The 24,191-nt window shown below is 41.0% G+C and overlaps 2 protein-coding genes across 2 annotated transcripts in view; one reads left to right on the forward strand and one right to left on the reverse strand.

Moving 5' to 3' along the window:
- The window catches only part of LOC136840600 (NBAS subunit of NRZ tethering complex-like), a 791,298-nt gene extending 771,560 nt beyond the window's left edge, over positions 1 to 19,738 (forward strand). Inside the window, 5 exon segments of the mRNA XM_067107278.1 lie at positions 319 to 546; positions 750 to 881; positions 1,037 to 1,183; positions 7,861 to 7,968; positions 18,389 to 19,738. Coding sequence (XP_066963379.1) covers positions 319 to 546; positions 750 to 881; positions 1,037 to 1,183; positions 7,861 to 7,968; positions 18,389 to 18,550 — 777 coding nt within the window. The 3' untranslated portion in view covers positions 18,551 to 19,738.
- Positions 19,739 to 22,511: 2,773 nt separating this feature from the next.
- Positions 22,512 to 23,535, reverse strand: LOC136841050 (uncharacterized). Its single transcript, XM_067108105.1, has 2 exons — positions 23,438 to 23,535; positions 22,512 to 23,028 (listed from the first exon to the last, which is right to left on the reverse strand). The coding sequence occupies exons 1-2, from the start codon at positions 23,533 to 23,535 to the stop codon at positions 22,512 to 22,514; spliced, it is 615 nt and encodes a 204-aa protein (XP_066964206.1).
- Between the last annotated feature and the right edge of the window lie 656 nt (positions 23,536 to 24,191).

Consider the following 24,191-nt stretch of genomic DNA (forward strand, 5'->3'; position numbering starts at 1 on the left):
AATGTTCAAGGTAGAATTCTCCTAGTTTTCAACGTCTCTGTTTTAAGTCTTTATTAGCATAAGAATGATGTTTATTTCTCTGTTATTATTTCACCGGCTGACACGGGACCCCGATCCAGAAAAAGGATTTTGACAAAGGGAAAAATCTATTTCTGGGGAGGGGCCCGTGTCGTGTCACACAGTATGTTAGGAGTGATTGACCAAATAGTAAAATCTTTGAATTTTATTTGTTAGACAGTCTGGAGGCTGCTTGTATGACAGACAGGAGAGTTTGTAGCATTTTTTTTTTATTGACTTCATATATTCCTTATATTACAGTATCTCTCACTAAATGAGGAAGACCTACAGCTTGTCCGTGTCATGAAAACTGGTGATGTTGTAGGAGCTGCATGGCCAGATGATATTATTAGTGTGAAACCAGAACATCTGGCTTCAGGAGCAGCTCGTGCAAGCTTGCTTGACACACTGCTGACTCACATTAATTCAATACAGCAGACCCAGGCAATAATCACCCTACTTAAACTATGGCCACCATTTGGTCCAGAGGTAATTGCTAAATACATTCTATTGATACATCGTGCTTTTGATTTTTGGTTTACAGCTATGTACTATATGTAAGTTTTGTTGAAATTGGTGTGCTAATGTTTGTTTTTTTTATTCAAAATGGCATCATAAAGTAATTTGTCATATTTATTGATTGGTTTGAAGATATTTTAATTTTTTCTTGTTCTGTGCCTTTGTTTAAATAGGAATATGAAAATGCTGTCACTAATCCTTGGATATTGGTTCTGACTAAAACAATGGAGGTTACCAGAAGTAATCCTATTGTTGGATTAGAGGTTATTTGGGAGTCAGCACAAGTTGCAGTAAAACAGGCTCAAGTAAGTACATCATCTAATTGCTCTTGATTTGGTTTGGGTGAGGATTAAATATAGAGTACTAATTTGATTATTCATAATGTCATTTTCATTTATTCTGTATACTGTAAATAAGCTTTTACATTATAAATATTTTATGAACTGTATTTACATTTCAGCTACCAAGAGAATCAATTACACTTCTTGTCAAGAAATTGCAAGCCCTTGGCCGTTTGTCTTTAAGATACAGTTCAAAAGTAGCACTGCTCTCTGAAGATGAAACCTTACATGCCGAGGTTCTGAAAAATATAAAAGCTTTAGATGAGGTAACTATACATTACTTTTACACTCCAACTTTAATTGGTATCCTGTAGCACCTGGATTCCAACTGTTGCTAGCAATATTGCATAGTATTTCAGATTATAAGGATCATCTGCTGAGTTTTTTCTTGGGGCAAAAATGTAAATGAACTCAAGATCATAACACTGTAAATAGGCAGACCATTGCACATATAGCCTTAAGCTTTAATTCTGAGACAAACTATTCCCTACTTACTACAGTATGGTATATCTTAAAATTCTACATACCGTATTTGACGGCGTATAAGACGCACTTTTTAATCAAAAATTGGCCTAAAAAATCCCCCTGCATCCTATGTACATAATGTAGGCTCAAAATTTAAGAATTTTGGCCGAAATTATACATGAAACGTCACGTATATGTTGTAGCCTAGCCTAACATTCGGTGTTATCCTAATAACCTATTAAAAACCAAAGTTTATTATAATTATTTATCATTATCACACTTACCATCACCGCAATTACTACTGCTAGTATTATAATCAATATCTACGTTGTTATTATCGATATTTTCATTAAAATGTGTTAATATCATTATCGTCGTCTACAGCGCATCGCCGCATTCCACATTTACAGACTTACAGTACGTGTGCTGCCACCTATTGGTGATTATCTCGAGAGCTTTACGGATAACAAGGCTGAAACGTAGTAAATTCCAGAGCTTGATTGCATACTTTTATAATATATAATGGATATATATAACATATATTGGTAATTCTAAGCCGGCTGTCCGCGGTGAGCTAGACTGTGGCAATTGGCGTTTTTCTATGTTATTTTACTTGCTTTACAAGAATTTAAAGTAATATTTTGTCGCCGGTTGTAACTAAACTGTGATGACCTTTGAAGACTCTGCGACTTGAATTACCTACGCAGGGTAGGTCTAAGCCGGCATTCCACGGCAAGCCCGCCCCCACCACCTCCATAGCTAATCACGGCAAAATTGTAACCAGTAAACACCTCTAGGGTACGTTATGTTGGTATTTTTAGGGGTGTTTACTGGTTACAATTTTGCCGTATTAGCTATGGAGGGGTGGGGGCTTTATGGAATGCTGGCTTAGACCTACCCTGCTTTAGGTAATTCAAGTGGCGTAGTCTTCAAAGGTCAATGATTTTAGTTACAGCCAGCCGACAAAATATTACTTTAAATTCTTGTAAAGCAAGTAAAATAACATAGAGAAAATCAATTGCCATAGTCTAGCTCATGTACAGCTTGCCTAGAAGTACCCATATATTACCGTAGGTAACATCTTTATTAATGTTTTTGTTGATTCTGCCGGTAAGAAACAATGTTTACAAATGAATGTGTTGCAATCTATTGGTAAACCTATGAGGTAGCTTTCAGCAGCAGACGAAACATTGGATCGTAGTAAATGGCTGATTGTTTAATACATATTTTGATAAATATAAATATGGTAGATAACTTCTTTATTAATGTTTTTGTTGATTCTGTTGGTAAGAAACAATATGCATATGATAACCTAATACTACAGTTTTTACTTACCAAAATCATATGAGCATAGGCTAGGAAACCTTATTTTTTTTCCCCTCAATGTCCTGCTGAAATTGGGGTGCGTCCTATGCAGACATGCGTCTTATAAGCCATCAAATACGGTCTGTACATTCTAACGTGTCTTCAAGATTTGTGTTAAATGGCAGGGCATTTTCTTATGATGTCATGTCGTTTGGATAATATAAAGTACAATATACAATAATCCTGTAATTATTGGCTTTACCAAAAATTTATAACATACAGATATTCAAACTTTTTTTAATCATCACCTTTGGTCTGTAATTCCTTGGGGTTTTAAGTCTACTTTGTTCAACAACACCTTTACAGAAGGGAAAGTTACTAATAGTATATATTTTCATTATGTTTCTATGCTACTAAGTCAATAAACAGTAATGGAGTACTGTACACTACATGTAATTAAACTAAAAGCTGAAATCATTTATGCAAAGAAGATTATCTGATACATAATGAATGAAGGAATCAAAATGCAAATATAGTCTAAAGTAATGGGTGCATCCTCTTTCTGTTGTGTTTCCTGTGTTACTGCATTCTACCAGTAACTATCGTATGTTTATCATTCTTTCGTGCACGGAGAGGTAAATGGTCACTGACTGGGATTCACTTATTGGAAAAGAATACACTACAACCAAATTACAGAGCAACTGATGGATTCTTGGTTTAGTAATTGGGTTATACTCCTTTAGGAGAATTGTTATTTTTTGTCTTTAGGCCATGTATCACTCAAGCTCTACTGAGCATGATCACACCGAAAGATGAGAGTAGATTGGTTTATCATGGTAAATCCTGTACCCTAATACTGAATGGTCGGCTTGGGCAGGATGCTTGCCGGCCACAGATTGGCTGAAGAAAGACTTTTTCTTTTTTACTGTCTAGCATTTTAATTGATTGACAGGCATTTCACATCTTGCCCACACTGGTGTAGTTGTTTCAATCTCTTGTGGTGATAGGGTAGTTTTCTGGCACAGGTCTGTTTAATTCATGGATAATAGGGTACCTAATGTTGGTGGGCAGGAGGAACATTTCTTGTGTGGCATCTAGGGAGGACTTCTTATGTATTAAAGAGTGCCTCTAGCAACTGTAGGCACCTCAGGTTTGTGACTTTCTGACTATATTTCTGTATTCTCCAGTATTACATTCTGTGCAGTGTCAGTGTGATGCAACTTTCTCATGTGATTTTTTTTATAGTGGTCATACCAAAATAAGAAGTGTGTTAAAGCTCTCCTAATGAAGGCTTTGATGGTAGTTTTCTTTTAGTTTGAAGGGCACTACTGAGACAGAGTACACTTAAGGGCGAGCCCATCAAAGCACCATCTTTTTGTATACATATACAGAAAGGCCTTATGGGTGGTAGAAGGGACCTCTTCATGAATATCTCAGGGACGGTCAGGAAGGACTCTTCTGGTATATTTAACTGGGATGTTGAGGGTCCTGTACACATGGTCAAGAATTAGGTTGATTATTTCATCTACAGGCAATTTATGAATAAGGACTCAACATTCACAGAAGCAATGGTGTTGTCTCTGGTGAGGCTATTGATCTTCTCTAGGAATTCTGCCAGTGAACAAAGGTTGTGGTGGTCAGACACGTAAGGTGTGATGATATGAATAAGGCTTTTAGCCAAATTACAGGTAGACAGTGATTTGGCTAATTGTAGGATGGTAGGAGATTCTTAGGTGTTTGGGTGGGAGATGTGTGGCATTTGATGCTACTTTGATGGCTTCAGTTACTTTATTTGCATGCCTGGACTAAGACTTTTTAAAACTCTGTACATGCAAGAAAAGGAAATAAAATACCTAGTAATAAGTCTATTGCTGTGTTGAATGGTATTTGATGCTTCTTTTATGGCTGCAAGACAACAAGGAATTAAAATATATACAGTAGCACACTGAGATAACAGATTGTGGCATATTGTAATTCCAGATATATCGGTGTGAAATGGAAATATCAATTTGAAGTTTTTCGCTGAACTGAACCGTTTTTTTCAAATCCGGTGCCAGAAGGAATGCTGGGAGTTTGAGTGAGGGAGAAAGCACATCGCCCACACATGAATACATGTTTATGCTTACAGTACACTGTAATTTCACTTTACGCTACTGTACTGTACTGTAGTATATATGAGCCGTTTGTTGGCCGAGTTGGTTGAGCTTCAGACCGTCATTCGATGGGCCGGAGTTTGATTCCCGCTGCCGGCTGATGAAGAGTTAGAGGAATTTATTTCTGGTGATAGAAATTCATTTCTCGCTATAATGTGGTTCGGATTCCACAATAAGCTGTAGGTCCCGTTGCTAAGTAACCAGTTGGTTCTTAGCCACGTAAAATAAGTGTAATCCTTCAGGCCAGCCCTAGGAGAGCTGTTAATCAGCTCAGTGGTCTGGTAAAACTAAGCTATACTTACTTTTTAGTATATATGAACCTGAAGTGTCCTTATGAGAGATGTTGCCTCTCCCATATCACATTTTCTAGCTCGCAGAGTGGCCATAGATACAGTATTAGGTTAATAAATAATGTAAAATAAGAAAAGATGAAAGAATTTATTTTGCATTTTCATATCCTAATGATTATAAGCATGAAACATATAAAAGGGAAAAATGATCTTTTCGAATGCCATTCCCTGAATAGAACCAGTAGATTATGAATCGTTTCATTTCATTTGTGTCATACCATTTTAGTGCAAACTTTCTATATACAGTATTCATCTAGAAACTGGATGGAAAATGTTCGTTACTGCTGCAATGTGCTCCATGACTTTATCAAAAATCTTCTAAAAAAAAACTCTACAAGGTTTCCCTTATCCTGAACACTAAATTTCACACCTTTAGGTGAACAAAAAGTAAAAGGGACTCTACAGGGAGTTTGTGGAATCCGCAGCAGAGAGAGAGAGAGAGAGAGAGAACAAAAAGTTCGTGGAATCCGCAACAGAGAGAGAGAAGTAATTTTTGTGCTGAAGATGGAAAAGGCTCCATTATTTCCTTTTATCGTCATCATGATTATTCTCTGCAATGAGTAGCGATAATATCTCTTCAGGCAAAAGATTTTTCTTTTGCTTCAGATTACTCATTATGGGGGGATAAATGGGATCAAACAAAAAGAAATTACAGTAGTCATTATCAATGAACGCCTGAAGCATAGCGGGAGGTGGAGGTCAGTGTTCTCTTGTCAGACTGTCCTTCCCTTACAAAAAAAGTTGCCATTTACTGCTAATTTAGCTTAGTGTTACCAACTGACGTTCCTACAATAATAGGGAAGAGCATTTCGGACTAAATTCAGTACTGCGCCAGCCTTGAAAGAGATAGGATGTGTTACTCCGTTGAAGGCAGTGTGATATGGGATGGGATGTGGCCGACAGAGATATGCCATTGGTGATGCTTAACAGGTTAATAATAAGGCTTTTATCTTACTTTACGGGTACTGTTTGTTTATATACATATACTTTATAGCCAAAGGAAAACAGAACAACTTTAGTAATATGAGAAAAAAAGACTAACTTGATTTATTGTCACACTTCTGTATGACATCTATTTAATTTGTATTAAAGATTTATTGAATTTGTTTTAAACATTCTATAATATATTGCTGTTTACATTAATATTTTAAAATTAGTAAATCATTGTTATATGCACTATTCTGAATTGTATAAGGAGATAACCTACTTACTGATAACATCCAATTTCAGTTCACCAGTCGTTTTATGCCAGGAAACATAAGCAATGCCATTAACAACTTACCCAATAATAAATCGCCTGGCTGCGATGGTCTTCCCGCAGAAACTTTCAAATTATGCCACCCGATAATCTAAATTTAGCTAGCTGCCCTATTCAATGCATGCATAATTCACCAGTTTCTCCCAGATTCCCTACTCTTAGTTCACTTAATACCATTAAACAAGCTAAAGGATGCAGCTGACCCTGGCAATTATCGCCCAATTGCAATTAAAGTAAACCCCCCATATTCATGGGGGATGCATTCCAGACCCCCTCGCGAATAGATAAAATCTGCGAATACTTGCTACCCACCCCCTCTAAAAACGCTTATAACTGCCTGTCCTGAAAATTCAAATACCAAATGTATACTTAAGGTATCATCCTACTTCAAGTATACCATAAATTATTATCCTATTACTGCATTAATATTTGAAATTATGTTATTAATGTAATTTCAAAGTCATCTTAAACATTAGTACCCTTAAAAATAAATACATATGTACTTCTAAGCCTTCCAGCCAAAGCAGAGGGAGAGAGAGAGAGAGTTACCACTTTGACTTATATTCACCAGGGCTGGCAGGGGCAAAAGAAAGAAAGAAAGAAAAGAGAGAGAGAGAGAGAGAGAGAGTTTATCTTTTTAATCTCTGACAACAAAAAATCTATATGTTTGTTTTTTGTCTTCCAAAGGTGCACAGTGTAATACCTTTACTAAACATTTTTAAAGCACTTTAAATACACACACACACACACACAAACAGTATCTTATCCTGAGAGAGAGAGAGAGGAGAATAACGCCTTACGATATCAAAAGATTGAAATCTTTGAGCTTCTGAGGGCAACACTCCCCTTCCCCTCCAGCCAATATGTCAAACTGTCAAGTAAATTGACATTTACCCTTCCCCCCTCCTTCCTCAAGCTGAGGATAAAAAAAAGACTTGGAATCGCTATTTGTTTGTTAAAAAATTTACTACAATGCATGGAAAATATTATTATTATTATTATTATTATTATTATTATTATTATTATTATTATTATTATTATTATTATTAATCTTAATGTTTGAAAATTAGTACTTATGAGGTCAATTATTTGTTTATCATACAAAAGAAAAACACATACATATTACATGTTGGAAAAATTCTCTCATCTAAATAAGAGGGAGAGAGAGAATTATTTTTATTTAATGTGAGAATTATTTTCATTTAATGTTATTATTTAATCTTATTAAACTTAATGTTAATATTTGAACATTAGTATGTACTGTAAATCATTATTTTATCATAAAATGTACCCTCTAAAAATGCTTATACTGTACTATCATCTTGAAACACTTATATATCATTTTAATACATTTCAATAGTACTTTAATATAATTTTAATATTTCAATAGTATCAATTCTTCTCTATTTCAGGTTTTTGATTCAGATTATGATGGAGAATTACTCAATAGCATCATTGAGAAAAAACTTTTAGCATCAGTAGTACCAACACCCCTATATGGACCCCTGATCACCCATTTGGTATGTATATTTATATACAGTATTACAGGTGTTCTTACAGTATATAAACCTCTGGTGTTCTTACAGTATATAAACCTCTTATTATACATATGTTGTACTTCCTAGCATGATAGAATGTTAACAAAGGATAGCGAATAGTATGTAAAAGAAGTCTTGAGTTTTCCCCTCATATGGGTATCATATGCTAGGAGTCCTATTCATGATGCATCACGAATATCATTTCATGTGTCATCTTCCATATGGTAAAATGTGGAGATTTGTTTTGGAATTTGGTACACTTCATTTTCTTCAGTTTTCTGTATTTTCTGAAGAGAATGTGTTCATTAGTGGTTTTGTGCTTATCATATGTTTGCATAATGTAGATAGCACACTGGCATTCTGCATTGCTCATTGTTATTGTTACAGAATTTTTGTAAATACTGTACTGTTGTTGTTGATGGTTTTTATGTTGTTAATTTTAATTCTTTCAGGAGACATTGAGCTAAACCCTGGGCCTGTTACTCATTACAGCAAGAAAAATTTCAAAGTACTTTACTCAAATGTCTGGGGCTTAAGGTCAGATTTTCTTGACCTCCAGAGTTGTGCCTGTAACTACAGTTTGTTGTTTTTATCTGAGACTTGTAAGTAGTAACAAGCCAAAGGTTGAGTTTTTTAACCTGAGGTTTGATGCCCCTGACTTTATTTACCATTGTAACATCCCACACACGCAAGGTATGACTGTATATATTTAATGTCATAACGTCCCACATGCACAAGGTATGGCTGTATATTTTAAGCCCGGACAACCTATTTATCGTCAGAAAATTTTGGAGTGTAGTTGCCACGAAGTTCTTTATTTTAAAATTTTCAGTAAGTTCTACAATGCTTATGTATTTGCTGTTTACCATAATCCAGATATCGACAATTTTATACAGTATATACATGTATGACTGGCTTTTGGAGAGGATTAGTATGGCTTCGTAACAGAATTCAAAAGCTTCATTCGCTGTTTGTGGAAATTGTAATGCAAAGCACATTGAGTAGCTAAATTCAAATTCCACAGATCAACATGGCCATTCTGCTCTTGAGTTCTGTGTATTCTCTGATTTTGTCTAGCTAATTGAGGAACCTACGCACGTTTCTGGTAATAGATTAGGCCTCATATTCACAGATGTTCCAGCTGTTGTAAAGTCCAAGGTCTGTGAATATATAGGCACTTCTGATCATTATGCCATTGAGATGGACATATCTGTCAATCAGTATATTCCTAATCCCACTATTGGAAAAATGGTGTGGTTGAAATCCAGAGCCACTTGGGATCACATTCTTGAAGCTTGTCAGGCACTTAATATTTCAGATGCTATATTAGATCCTGGTCCTAAGGAGTTAAGTGAATTGCTGATGGCTATTTTAATTAGATATGTCCCCAGAAGGGTCATCAAATTTAGGACAAATGACCAGCCATGGTTTGATGATACATGTAGACGAGCCTACCATGACAAGCAGACCAAATTCAACGCATGGAGACGATATCGTTCAAATGAAAATTACACCATTTTTGCTGAGTCTCACCTTGCTGTGAATAGAACTTTCCATACAGCTGAGAGAAATTACAATACAGGCAGTCCTCGGGTTATGTCAGATTCGGGTTATGTTGTTCCAACCTTAAGGCGCTTGCCTCACAGCGCAGTTAACCCTGATTTTTTGGCGCCACAAGTGGATTTACGGTGCTGTTACCAGGGCTTGTTGGTCTATTAACGGTCCTGTATGTGCAGTTTATTCCCATTATAACTATGATGCTTTGGGTTACAGCAATTTTCAGCTTACGGCATGCCGCCGGGGAAGGAAACCCTGCCATAAACTGGGGACTGCCTTTAATTCCTTGAAGAGGAAACTTGAAGGAATTACTTAGCCTCATTTGTGGTGGACTAAGTTGGCATCATCTCTATGTCTTATGTTTTATGATAGGGAGAAGCGACCTCCTCCTTCCTCCGGTCTGTCCACATAACAGGACCTTTGGAAGAAGGGGAGGAGGCACTGCCACACGACAAAGAAGACAATGATGAAGACAATTGGTGAGGTCTCTTCAACCTCCTCTTGCTGTCGTGTTGATACTTCTCCACTAAAGCTTGGAGAAGGACATCCCCAAGAAGGAGGATGTTGGAGGGAGCATGGAGGTCGACTGGATCATGGCAGTATGCATGACCGTGGGGGCCACGGCCATGGTGTCCCAGTCAACATTCCATGGTTACAGAAGTAGCAGTCACAGGAGTTGTCACGGAGGCACTGAGGTGAGAGATCAACCCCCGTACCGAAGAGTCTCTCTCTCTCTCTCTCTCTCTCTCTCTCTCTCTCTCTCTCTCTCTCTCTCATCTCTCTCTCTCTCTCTCTCTCTCTCTCTCTCTCTCTCTCTCTCTCTCTCTCTCTCTCTCTCTCTCTCTCTCTCTCTCTCTCTCTCTCTCTCTCTCTCTCTCTCTCTCTCTCTCTCTCAAGAGGCAGTTTCGCTGGAGGAAAGAAGGAGGTAGACAGATTGACAACCTTTGGCGTCAGCAGTGGTGTAATCCTCCGACGACATTTAGGAAGCCTTCCTCTTGTACTTTCTCTTCCAAGCGAACTGCACCCATTGCTTTGAAGGCCAATCACAACACTCAACACAAGGGCTACTTTGGTTGCATTCGTGGTGACGGCACTGTGTGCACAATGAGTGTGGACCAATCTCAAGAGGGGAGAGGAAGCAATGCAGGGAATGTTCCCTATGCCTGGGCAGTGCCTCATGGCAAGAGGCTTCCCCTCCTTAGTCTGTGATGACTCATGGGTTTGCATATCAAACACAATAGGAGATCATAGTAATAACAAATATCACACACAGAGAATGATCAAAACAAGGAAAATGACATTTTTATAATAAAATAAGATTTTATATCATACTTACCTGTTGTTTACATATAGCTGTAATTCTCGATCTCGACAGAAAATTCAAAACTGGCGGTCCCGCTAATATATGGTCAGGTGATACGACTACCCCACCCTCTACCGGGGTACCTGGATCCATTTCCATCAACAACTAATCATATTTTCTATGTCCCCTTGTCCCTTGCAGGGAGGCGGGTGGGAATGTTTTATATGTAAACAACAGGTAAGTATGATATAAAATCTTATTTTATTATAAAAATGTCATTTTTATACATGAACTTACCTGTTGTTTACATATAGCTGATTGCCACATTGAGGCGGTGGGCATGGACAGCTGTAAGTGTTAAATGGAAAAAACCTGAGATCATCAGGCTAAGAAAAAACGTCTTAACTTTGGATCCTTACCTGCTAAGGAAGCTGTTTTCTCGGTTACTGCCTCTGTAACCTGCTATCCGGTTGCTATATGGAGAAAGGTCTGTTGGCCCAGCCGTCTTCGACACAATCAACCAAAGCATATAATGCCCCTGCTCAGGCGCAGTACTCAAAGCATCCACCATCATATCACCCAACCATAAAAACTCACACCAACCTATTAAAATTAGACCTACTAGGCCATCTAACCTCTTAGGCTCTAGTAGTCGACCAAAAAAAGAAACTTCTGCACCCAAGGAAACTAAGGAAAGGATCTAGAGCCTCTGGTTTCCTTGCCCATCACCGTGTCAGATGCAATAAAGGGGCCCAACGTACTGCAGTCTTCATATGTGGTTTGGATCTGTCTCAGATAATGCGAGGCAAAAACAGACGAACATCTCCAATAAGTTGAACTTAGAATGTCCTTTAAAGCCATGTTCTTCTTGAAGGCTAAAGAAGTTGCAATAGCCCTAATTTCATGAGGCCTCACTTTAACTAAGGGGAAATCCACATCCCTTAATTCCTTGTGTGCCTCCTGAATCAGTTCTTTCAAAAGGAAAGCAATCCCATTTTTAGATAGAGGGTTCTTGGGGTTCTTAGTTGAGCACCATAAAAATCATGAGTTCCTCTTACACTTCTGGTCCTGTCCAGATAGAATTTCAATGCTCTGACCGGACAGAGAAGTCTCTCCGTTTCTCTTCCACCCAAGGAGGAAAGGCTAGCAATGGGAAATTCCCTTGGCCATGGATTACTAGGGTTTTCGTTCTTAGCTAGAAACCCAAGGTGAAGGAAACTACAGCCTTATCCGCACAAAAACCAACTCTTTTGTCCAGAGCATGAATCTCACTTACTCTCTTTGCCGAGGCCAGTGCCAAGAGAAGGAGAGTTTTCTTAGTTAGATTCCTAACGGAGCAGGAACTCAAAGGCTCAAAAGATTTGGAGGTAAGCCACTTTAGCACCACATCCAAATTCCAATGTGGTACACAAAGAGATTTGCCTTTAGTGGTAGCAAAGGATTTAAGGAGTTCTGCAATATCTTTGTCCGAGAAAGGTCTATACCTCTATTCCTGAAAACTGCCGCCAGCATACTCCTATACCCCTTAATCGTGCTGACAGCCAATTTCTTCTCCTTGTGCAGAAACAAAAGAAAATCCGCCACCTGGCTTAGAGTCGTAGAAGTGGAAGACACTCCAGACTCGGAGCACCACTCCCTGAAGCGCTTCCACCCGCTTGATAGACCTTTGTAGACGAGGGCCTGGTTGATCTAGCCATTGCCTGCGCCACTCTTCTAGAGAAGCCTCTCCTCCTGTAGAGTCGCTCGAGAGTCTGAACCCTGTCAGATTTAGATCTGACGGGTTCCTGTGGAACTTTCTGCTGTGCAACTGGCACAGAAGGTCTGGTCTGAATGGCAACCTCCTTGGCCAATCCACTACTTTCTCCAGTAGCTCTGGAAACCATGATCTTCCTGGCCACCATGGAGCTATAAGGATCATTGACACACCTTTGTGTGCTCGAAACTTTTTCAGGACTTCTCCCAGCATCCTGAAGGGAGGGAATGCATAAAGGAAGAGACCCGACCAGTCCAGGAGCATGGCATCCACCACTAATGCTTCTGGGTCTGGAACAGGAGAGCAAAAGAGAGGTAGTCTGCGGTTTTCCTCGTTGCGAACAGGTCTCAGCATGGGAGTTCCCCAAACCTTCCACAGGCCTTGGCAGACTTTCTGGTGGAGGGTCCATTCTGTCGGAATGACCTGGAGTGACCTGCTGAGGATATCCGCTCTAACGTTGAGAGCTCCCGGGATGAAGCGAGTTACTAGCTCTATGTTCTTGGTTGCCGCCCACAAAAGCAGGTCTTTTGCGATCTCGAACAGAGAGGAGGAGTGAGTGCCTCCTTGTTTTCTTCACATACGCCAGAGCTGTGGAGTTGTCCGAGTGCACTACTATCTTTTTTGTTTTCCACCAGAAGCACGAAATGTTCCAAGGCTAGATGTATTGCCTTCAACTCTTTCGCATTTATGTGCCAGTCCCGTTGGGATGAAGACCAATTGCCTGACACTTGAAGATCCCCAATGTTGCTCCCCAACCCTCGTCTGAGCGGCGTCGGAGAACAACATCAGGTCTGGGTTCCTCTGACTCAGTGACAAACCTCGATCTAGTTTGCTCCTGTCGTTCCACCATGACAGGTCTTGCTTTACTCGAGTGGATAGAGGAAAAACAAACGAATCCGTGTCTTTCTTCCTGTTCCAGATCTGCTGTAGGAAGAACTGAAGAGGTCTCATGTGTAGCCTCCCCAGACTGACGAACATCTCTAGCGATGAGAGGGTGCCTAAAAGGCTCATCCATTCCTTGGCAGAACAAGTCTTGGCTGCCATCAGGTATCTCACTTTCAGCAGGCATTTCTCGATCCTTTGTGACGTCGGAAAAACCTGAAAAAGAACTGAGTTCATCCGAACTCCCAAATAAGTCAAGTCTTGAGATGGAGAGAGTTGTGACTTTGGAAGATTTACTATGAGTCCCAATTCGTCGGTAAGAGAAAGGGTCCTTTGTAGGTCCTTCATGCATTGGCCTTTGACGGAGACCGGATCAGCCAGTCGTCGAGGTAAAGGGAAATGTGAATTCCCTCTAAGTGAAGCCATTTTGCAATTGGAGCCATCGTCCTTGTGAAAACTTGTGGGGCTGTTGATAGGCCGAAGCAAAGAGCCCTGAATTGAAAAGCCCTGCCTCTGAACACAAACCGTAGGAATTTCCTTATCTCGGATGGATAGGTACATGAAAGTATCGTCCTGGAGATCGAGGACACCATCCAGTCTCCTTCCTTCAGGGAATTGATAACCGACTGTGTGGTTTCCATCTTGAATGGTGTTTGAAGCACAAATTTGTTCAGGGCGAACGCACGTCGAGGACTGGTCTCCATCCTCCTGACGATTTTGGAACCAGAAACAGACGGTTGTAGAACCCCGGAGATGACGGTTCGAGGACTGCTTCTATGGCTCCCTTTTGAAGGAGGAAGTAACTTCCTCCTCCAACACCACAAGTTTCTCTGAGTCCCTGGATGATACGTTGAAGTCTACTGGCGAGGACTTTAAAGGAGGACTCTCTGAGAAGGGAATGGTGTAGCCTTCTCTCAGAACGTTGATCACCCAGGGTTCTGCTCCCTTGGCCTCCCAAACTTGCCAGAACGACTTTAGTCTGGCTCCGACCGTCGCATGAAGGGCCTTGAACTCATCGGTTGGTACCCCTAGCTTTCTGGGGATGAGAAGAGAATTTTCCTCTTCCCTAGCACGGGAAAAGGGCCGAGAAGGAGTACCCGAGAAGGCCTAGAGGATACAGGGAAGAAGGCTTGGGTACTACTGGAGAAGTCGAAAACCTGGGTCTTTTCGAAGAATGAGCCAGTAGGTCTTGAGTAGACTTCATGAGAGAGCCTCCGAAATTTCCCTAACTAACGTGGCGGGAAAAAGGGATTCCTTAAGCAAAGGAGCAAAAAGAAGAGCAGATTTCTGGTTCCTGGAGACTCCTCTCGCGACAAACGAAATCCAATGTGCTCTCTTCTTCAAAATGCCGGTAGCAGTCACTGAGGCAATTTCTGACGTTCCGTCCGTGATGGCCTTGTCCAGGCAGGCCAAAATAGCATCAAGATCTGTAGCAGTCTTGGGGAAGATCACAGACTTTCACTATCCTGCTCAAGGCTCCTATAGACCAGTCAATAAAAGAAAAGATCTCCAAGATCCTATAGGAACTCTTCACCAGATGGTCAATTTCGAAGACGAGAAGCCGACTTTGGATGAAGAAAAAGCTGAATGACGGGCAGAATCCACAAGGCTGGAGAAATCCCCTTGAGAGGAGGCAGAGTCTCCCAAGGAAAAGACTTCCCCAGTCTCATACCACGAACGAGACTTAAAAAGACAGTTGAGAGGGGAAAACAGAAAGATGTTTTACCCTGAGATCTTTTCTTGCTCAACCATCCTTCTTGCCTTGGAGAGCTCTTTTTCGCCGAAACAGACAGGACCAGCTTCAGAAATCTAGAGGAAGGAGGTTTAAAATCCTTGGCAAACTGCGTAGTTGGAGACGAAGGGGAAGCTGGAGCAAAGTCTTCTTGAAAATGTTCTTCAAAAAGTTGTAAGAGATGCTTAAAGTTGGACGTAGGAGCAGACGGAACATCATCTACTTCCGAAACATCGGAAACTGGGGAGAGAATCTCTGAAGCAGTTGGAGCACCGCTGGATAGAAACGTCTCCGGGAGCCAAACTTGCGTTATCCTCTTGAGTATCGCCCGAACGTCACCGAGGCGCCAAGTGCCCGACCCGCGTCAAGCGTATCCGAAACATGAGCTTGAGAGGAGTCAGGAGCCTTAGAAGATCCGAGAGCCAAAGAGGCGCCAAAAACCACGGTAGCGCTAGAAGCGCAAACATTGTGCGCCTTGGAAACGTGTTGTGGAGAGGCGCCAAGCGCCAAAGTAGCGTCGTGAGTGCGGCCGGTGCGGCGGAAGTGGCGCCAGGAGCGCGATCGGGCCAAGCGGAGCCAGCGGCGTGGCGGAGCAGCCAGTGACCAGGAGCCTCAGTTGCAGAAGGAACCTGAAGTGCTGGAGCTTTAAAACCTTCGAAAAGTCTCAAAATCTTGTCCAATTTGTCCTCTTGCGAAAGGGGGCAGGAACCGGAGGCATAAAAGCCGACTTGGGATCCAACGGGAAGGAAGCCGCTACTTGCATGCTAACAGGAGGATCCGCGCCGCTACGATCCGTAGAACGTACATCCGGACTGCCTGAAGAAGAAGAGATCTCTGGGCTATCCCAAAAAGCTACAAGACGGAAAAGGAGAACGTGCGAAAGTTTCTTGATAGGAACTTGACTTGGAGAGGAAGCTCTGCGTCTCTTCAGCGGCCTACTAGACTCTGACTGCTTCCAACTCCTCCTCGACGAAACAGAAGCACAAGAAGACACTTCCGCATCGCTTTTACTATAGCGAGCTGCAACAGCCTGGGACGCAACAGGACTGTTAGAGGAGCAACTGCTCGTGAGCAGACCCCACTCGCCTCCCTTCGGCTTTCGGCATGTCTTCTCCCTAAGCCCTGGGAGCCGGACAGAGGCCTCGACCTAGGAGAGCGAGGGGACGAACAGTCACCTCCTCCACAACACTATCACTGGCAACGCTCGATGTCTAGACATCGCACTCGCATCCTGGCCAATCTTCTCTATCGCAGAGAAAAGAGCCGAAATCTTACCATCAAATTCTGCCCGAAGGTCTGACACGGTAGTGGGTTCGGAAACAACAGGTTCGGGGCAGGAATAGGAACAGGAGGGGTAACAGGAACAGAACAAGAGGCAATACTACTCCTACTCTGGGAGGAACTTCTGGCCGAAGCCTTACGTGCCCTATCTTTACTTAATTTTGCCTGATATTTAGCAACTTTTGCCAATCAAGCACAGACAAAGACGAACATTCATCACATCTATCCAGATTCGTGCACAATTTCCCTCTACAGTTAGAGCAAGAAGAGTGAGGGTCTATGTTAGACCGAGACATTCGAGTTTTACAACCCCCGCAATATCTAATTTGAGATCCTGAATCAGACATAACTAGAAAAATCTCAACCAAAGCCAAAAAAACAAGCCAGAACCGTCAACAAAAGTGGGTACTTCACCAAAGAAAAATCGAAAAAGCACCGATGAATTTCCTGAAGAGGAGCAGACGACTAGTCGCCCGGCCCGACAGAGAAAATATGATTAGTTGTTGATGGAAATGGATCCAGGTACCCCGGTAGAGGGGGGGTAGTCGTATCACCTGACCATATATTAGCGGGACCGCCAGTTTTGAATTTTCTGTCGAGATCGAGAATTACAGCTATATCCAGGTACCCCGGTAGAGGGCGGGGTAGTCGTATCACCTGACCATATATTAGCGGGACTGCCAGTTTTGAATTTTCTGTCGAGATCGAGAATTACAGCTATATGTAAACAACAGGTAAGTTCATGTATAAAAACCAAGATCGAAGTGAAGGCGAGTTGAAGAAAAACCGGCAGGCAGAGGCGAATGAGATGTGTGCAGCTCTTATGGCAGCTAGAAGGTAAGTGAATGCATTGCCGGATGGAAGGGGCGGGACTCTCCACCCTACCGCCAGCAGTTAACTACATAACAACCTTGTTAGAAAATTGAATGGCTGGTTTCCAGCTGTGCTGAAGGTATTTCCACATATAAAGACCAAGGGTTTGTATTCATGTAGGAACTACTATTAAATGTACACATTTCTTCATGTTCTAGAATGTCCTTCTTAGGGTCCCTATAAAACTCAAGTTTCTAGCTAAGCACTGTTTATAAATACATTAGGCATGTTTGTGAATACTATCAACAGCACATACTATAACATATGTGTAAAGATTTGTACTTGTATTTTGTAATGGTAGCTGTAAATTCCCTTTTGAGGTAGTACTAATGCTAAGAAAACTAAACTAATTAATCTCATTGCTCACCTATGCCTGTTTTCATTTTCACAACCAAGTTGTATGCAGTATTGACAGTTCTGATTATAAGTATGTTATTACATTTGTAATTTTCAGTAAATAATTATTGGCATAATGTTTTATTGCTCAATAACTCAAGAATTCACTTAATAAGAAGCTGTTATAAGTGATATAGGCGCAAAGACAATGTTAAGCTAAATTAGCTTGAAATTTAAAAAAAACATTTTGAAATGTGGCCATTCCAGTGAACAATTACAGTATCTGGAATCACCAGAACCCATAATTTTAAATAAATGATACTTCATAATGTGGCCCATAATGATTCAGAATTACTCCACTGGACCCAGTTGATCAGTGTTGAGAATGTGAGAGTATAATACAGCATTAACAATAAAACATTTTGTGATTCTTTTTCACTACCAACAGCATAAGATGGCTGGGACGCAACTTTTGAAGAAATACAGCTATCAGAATTCTCAATTTTATAACGAAATTTCACGTTACCTATTATATATTTTTATTTTTACATTTTTATTTTATAAAAACAAGCATTTAGGACAACTTGATAAGATTCAGGAGTTTAATTTATGGGTGTATTGAATTAATGATAATTTTGAAATCTGTTATCATTGTAGATATTATTACCATTTGCTTTCTTCACAGATTGAATCAAGAAATAGACAGCTAGTCAGCTTGGCTGTTAATCAGCTGCAGATAGCTGAGTATCACCAAGAAGCAGCAAGCTTAGCATTCACACAAAATTCAATACCAAGGGTCCTACAAAACGTTACATCAGTTCTCAAAACTTATAAGAAATGGCTGTGATAACTTCAGTTTTACTTTTTTTTAATTTTAAATGTGTGGTTAGGGACTGTTTAGAAACAACCATGAGTTGACTAAAACCTTAGGTTAAATTTATATTATAATTATTGTAATTATTGTGTTATATTTCTTTTTTGGAAATGTCAGATATTACTCCAAAACAGCACTGTTCTCAAGGAAAAATTAAATTCTTGCCTCTACATCTTTGTTTATTTACATTTTTAAGGTTTGGTGGTGATAAAGTAATCTTGATAGTGTTGGCAAGTACATAATAACAGGAAATAATAATGTTAATAAGAATACTAGAAACTAAGATAACTTGTTGAAAAATATACTTGTTGGCTGTATTTTCTTGTTAGGCTGTAAAGAGGGCTTTACTCAGACATAGAGTACGTATAACCTCATAAAGTGCATGTGAAGGAAAATAAAAAAATTTAATCTTGAACTACAATAGTTGATTTATGCATGATAGTATTTTTATATGAATGGGATTTCTGCATATATAACATATTATTTACTGTATACTGAGGATTTTCTTAAAACTGAACAAGGTCTTGTAAACAAACACTGATGCAGACTCGGTAATTCACAAAAATCTTGTATTTTTAGAAAGCTGAGAAATCTTTCTACATTACATGTTGGGTGATGTAGTAGGACATTTCCTTTAGGCTGTTTCTGTTGTAACATTTCACATAAATTCTCTTCTATTTTAGAACTGTAGGTCTAATGATGTATCAGAAAAACAAGTTATGAATGAAATATAGTGTAGGGAAACAAATTATATATACAGTAATAACTCACCCCATATCATTAATTCATTCCAAGACATGCAGTATAAGTAAAAAAAATTACCTATGTTGAATAAGTTCTTTAAAAAACGACATAGTCAACTTGTAAACGCCTATTAGCAACCACATAATGGTGATAATTTATATACAATAAATTGTTCATTAGTTAATAAACATTTTACTCTTTTTAATAATTAAACATTTTACTGTTTTTAATAAATTTGTACACATTATAAAAGTATGTAAAAAAACTAAACAAAAAATTACATGTAGGGTGGGGATTACAATGACGATATTGAAGACTGAATTTCTTCTTTGTTTTGATTTGTACACTGCAAGAAGAGAGCAAGCTTGCCCCAAACTCATTTGTTATAGGTTGATTCTGAATAAAAAGAGCAACAAGGTGAGTCATGCATTACCCCCATTTTCTTTGAGTGTTCAGCATTGGGATTTATCTCCTCAAAAAGCACAAGGGCTTGGTTAACATATGTAAAGGCCGTCTGCATCTTGCTGATGGTATCACATCTTGGTTCTTGTCTGGCCCACATAAGATGAAATTCTCCTCCTCCATGTCCATTATGCTTAGTACCACTTGCACAAGGAACTTTCTTTGAAGCCATAGGACGAATTATTAAAGACAAAAATTCAATGCAAACAAGACATTGCCAATAACACGTATGCAAGTGCACATCTCAATTTGCTGCCATGCGTTAACAATACATTAGATTACTGTGCAGGTATATTTTGTAAACTGTAAAATTTGCTTTTGTGTAATTTGGCAGGTTTATTGATTTTTGGATTTGTATAGCAGATGGCTGAACACCAGGACTACATAAAAGCAGCTGTATACTGTACTATACAGCCAAATGTCATTTACAGATATATTTTTATTGTTTTTATGATAAATTGTTTTATAAATTAGCTTACTATATATATTTTAAGATTTATTATGTTACTTAAAACATTTTATTTGTATTATTATGGCATTTTAACATCTGTTACTGACCAACGTTGTTAGGATTCCACGAATCGTTACAGGTTCTTTCAATTTCCATACAATAAGGATTCAACACCAGCAATTGAAATATGGGAAATGAATATAAAAAGAAATTCACACAATACTGCAACATGTTTATTTACAACTTCATCAATCAAAATAAATCAAAGCAGTTATACAGGTAGGGGGAACAGGTTTGAAGGCAGAATGATTTTAATACTTAAATGGTGAATGGGTGAGTTATCCTTTGTGGCTGGGGCTTCAGCTGAAGAGATGATGCTGGCATAGTGGCTTCAGGCTTGAAGACGTCACAGAAGGGCAGTTGAGGTTTCAGCTGAGGAGATGATGCAGGCACGATGGCATCGGGCTCAAAGATGTCCCAGAAAGGGTGACTTCAGGATGGGACAGCAAATGTTGTTTCTCTCAGAATCTGGAGATTGAGCAGATGGAGGGAAAGAACGGTGGCTGTGTCTCCTCGTCACAAGCAGGAAGGGGCTGGTAGTATCTCCTCGTCACATGCAGGAAGGGGTTGGTGGCGTCTCCTCGTCACATGCAGGAAGGGGTTGGTGGCGTCTCCTCGTCACATGCAGGAAGGGGTTGGTGGCGTCTCCTCGTCACATGCAGGAAGGGGCTGGCAGCATCTCATCACATGCAGGAAGGGGTTGGTGGCATCTCCTCGTCACATGCAGGAAGGGGCTAGCGGCATCTTCTTATCACATGCAGGAAGGGGTTGGTGGCATCTCCTCATCACATGCAGGAAGGGGCTGGCGGCATCTCCTCATCACATGCAGGAAGGGGTTGGTAGCGTCTCCTCGTCACACGCAGGAAGGGGCTGGCAGCATCTCCTCATCACATGCAGGAAGGGGTTGGTGGCGTCTCCTCATCACATGCAGGAAGGGGCTGGCGGCATCTCCTCATCACATGCAGGAAGGGGTTGGTGGCGTCTCCTCGTCACACGCAGGAAGGGGCTGGCAGCATCTCCTCATCACATGCAGGAAGGGGTGGTGGCATCTCCTCGTCACATGCAGGAAGGGGTGGTGGCGTCTCCTTGTCACATGCAGGAAGGGGCTGGCGGCATCTCCTCATCACATGCAGGAAGGGGTTGGTGGCGTCTCCTCGTCACATGCAGGAAGGGGCTGGCGGCATCTCATCACATGCAGGAAGGGGTTGGTGGTGTCTCCTCGTCACATGCAGGAAGGGGCTGGCAGCATCGTCACATGCAGGAAGGGTTGGTGGCATCTCCTCGTCACATGCAGGAAGGGGCTAGTGGCTTTTCCTCGTCACAGGTATGACAAACATTGCTAGAAGCAGGTGACCAAGCTGTCTGAAGGGGGACTCTTCACTTGGCGTTGGAACATCTCCCCCCTCTCTCTCTCTCAGCATCCATTCTATGGAAGTTTATATACCCCTGTTTCGGCGGGGCTAATGGTGACACAACAGCATCAGAATCACATGGCTTTTGGCAATGACAACCTCTGGGAGGGACTTCCTTACTATGTATATGTTTTTCAGCTAAAATAGCTACTACCCATGACACTGTAGCAACGGCATGAGTAAGAGGCTGCATCAATAAACTTACTGATTTATTCAAATAAAAAACAGACAGGTTAATAGGTCTTTCGAGCGGAAATGTAGTGCCTGACATGAGGCGAACAAAACAGAGGTCAGAGTACAACCAACTGTGTTTGCTGGAGGATGGAAAGACATACATAAATCGATATACAAGACATGAATGAAGATATGATACATAAAGCTGGAATGCTGACATTGTAATGCTTACGCTAAGAATGATACAGTTAACTTCTTAATACAGTAATAAGAACACAAACATATTTACAACATATTTACAAAGGTTGCGTTACATCTACTGTGTTTCTTGTGTGCTTGCACTTGGCATGCAGAGATTTCATTGTGAGAAGATTAGCTGGCCAGGTAAGATGAATGTGTGTGTGTGTGTGTGGGTCTGTGCGGGACCCTACAGGACTCCCCCCACTTCAAGAGGCCTACGGTTGTAGGTCGGCGTCTGGTAGGTATGCTGGCTTTAAGTGGTCGATGGAAACCCTCGTAGTTCTGCTGTCCACTGTCATTTGGCAGGCTGTCTCTTCTCTGGATGACGGGGTATTGTCCCGAGTAGGTTGGGGAGAGGTAGGTTCTGTGTGCGTCTACCCGTATGAACGCATTATTTTGTGTTCTGCAGTTCATTGGGGATGTACACTTTTCTTGCCATGTGGTACATTGTATTGGCAGGCATTATTCGTTCTAATGCTATGCGGGTGTTGGATGGGGATATTGGACTCATTGGATGTTGAAAGATATCAGCCGGCAATGTTAATGATTTTCTGTACAGGGCTTCTGCTGGAGATGTGTTAAATGCCACGTGTGGTGTTGTTCTCAGGCCCAGTAAGACCCAACGTGCCTCCCTTCTCCAGCTCCTGCCTTGACATCTAGCAGTGAGTGATGCTTTCAACGACTGGTGTAGCCTTTCAATGATGCTGTTAGCTTCTGGATCGTAGGCCGTCACATGTATTATCTTTATCGCAAAACTGTCTACGAGGGCGTTCCACAAGGCAGATTTGAAGTTTGCCCTCCTGTCACTTGTGATGATCTCTGGGACTCCATGTCTGCTGACCCATCCAATGAGAGCTTTCACACAACTCTCTGCCGCCTGCTGCCATCCTGGTATTTCTTTGGGCCACCTGGTATTTCTATCAATGATGGTGAACAGGTATCTGTACACCTCAGAGTTGAGTAGAGGTCCCACTATGTCGACGTGGATGTGGGTGAGGCAATGGTGTGTTGTGTGGAACTCTCCTATTCCACTGTCCACATGCCTTGTTTCTGACGTATGACGAGAGGCATTCTCTCGTCCAGTTTTTTATGTCCTCCTTCATTCCCCAGCAGATGCACCATTTTGCTAAAATTCAGGCAGTTTTCCGGCCAGATGGGTGGGACAGGTGGTGGGTGAGGTTGAAAGCCTTCTTTCTGAGGCCTTCTGACAAGTAGGGGCAAGGGTGTCCAATACTTGTTTCGCAGGCGATGGTCATCTCTCCATTGTTGATTGACAGATCGCTTCACATAAGGGCAGGGTTATCCTGCCGCAGTCACCTTAGATCCACATCGTCTCTTTGTGCCCCTGCTATTTCGGGATAGGCTATCCTGAGCTGGATGGTCTTGATGCAGTTTTTCGAAAGTGCATCCGCCATGGTGTTTGCTTAACCCTTCAGATACTTGATAGTGTAAGAGTGTTCTGCTTTTGCTGATAGATGACTCTGTTGTCGTGTTGACCATGCGTCTGCTGTCTTTGTGAAGGCGTGCACCAAGGGTTGATGGTCCATTTGTATGACGAACTGCCTTCCTTCGAGCATGTGGTGGGAGTGATGGATGGCTTTGTGGACTGCTAAGAGCTCCTTGTCAAATGTGGAGTACTTTTGTTCCGAGAACGTTAACTTCTTGCTGAAGAATGCCAACGGCCGATGACCATCACCTGTATCCTACTCCAGTATTGCACCCATTCCCATGGTACTCGCGTTAGTCATCTGAGTGAGGGACCTATGGGGTAGAGGAAAAATTAATGTGGCTGCAGAGGTTATTGTTTGTTTTGCTGAAAGAAATGCATTATCTTGAGCTCCTGACCAATTTAATTTTTTAGATTTTCCTTGTAAGCAATGTAGATAGGACTCATGATTTTACCAATAATTGGGATAAATTTATGATAATAGTTGATTAGTTCAGAAAATTCTTGTACTGCTTTAGTTGTTGTTGGTGTTGGGGAGTCGGTGACTGCTTTTACTTTATCTTGGGAGAGGTTTAATACCATCTGGGCTTATTTGACATCCCAGGAATTCCACTGTTTTCTTTG

The sequence above is a fragment of the Macrobrachium rosenbergii genome, chromosome 8 (assembly GCF_040412425.1).
Source record: "Macrobrachium rosenbergii isolate ZJJX-2024 chromosome 8, ASM4041242v1, whole genome shotgun sequence".
Lineage (NCBI taxonomy): Eukaryota > Metazoa > Arthropoda > Malacostraca > Decapoda > Palaemonidae > Macrobrachium > Macrobrachium rosenbergii.

What these genes read in the sequence shown, in the direction of transcription:
- LOC136841050 (XM_067108105.1), bottom strand. Translation starts at nt 23,535, where the DNA reads ATGGCGGATGCACTTTCGAAAAACTGCATCAAGACCATCCAGCTCAGG. An exon ending in AGAGACGATGTGGATCTAAG is followed by an intron (nt 23,029 to 23,437) that starts GTGACTGCGGCA and finishes TAGAAATACCAG; the next exon opens with GTGGCCCAAAGAAATACCAG.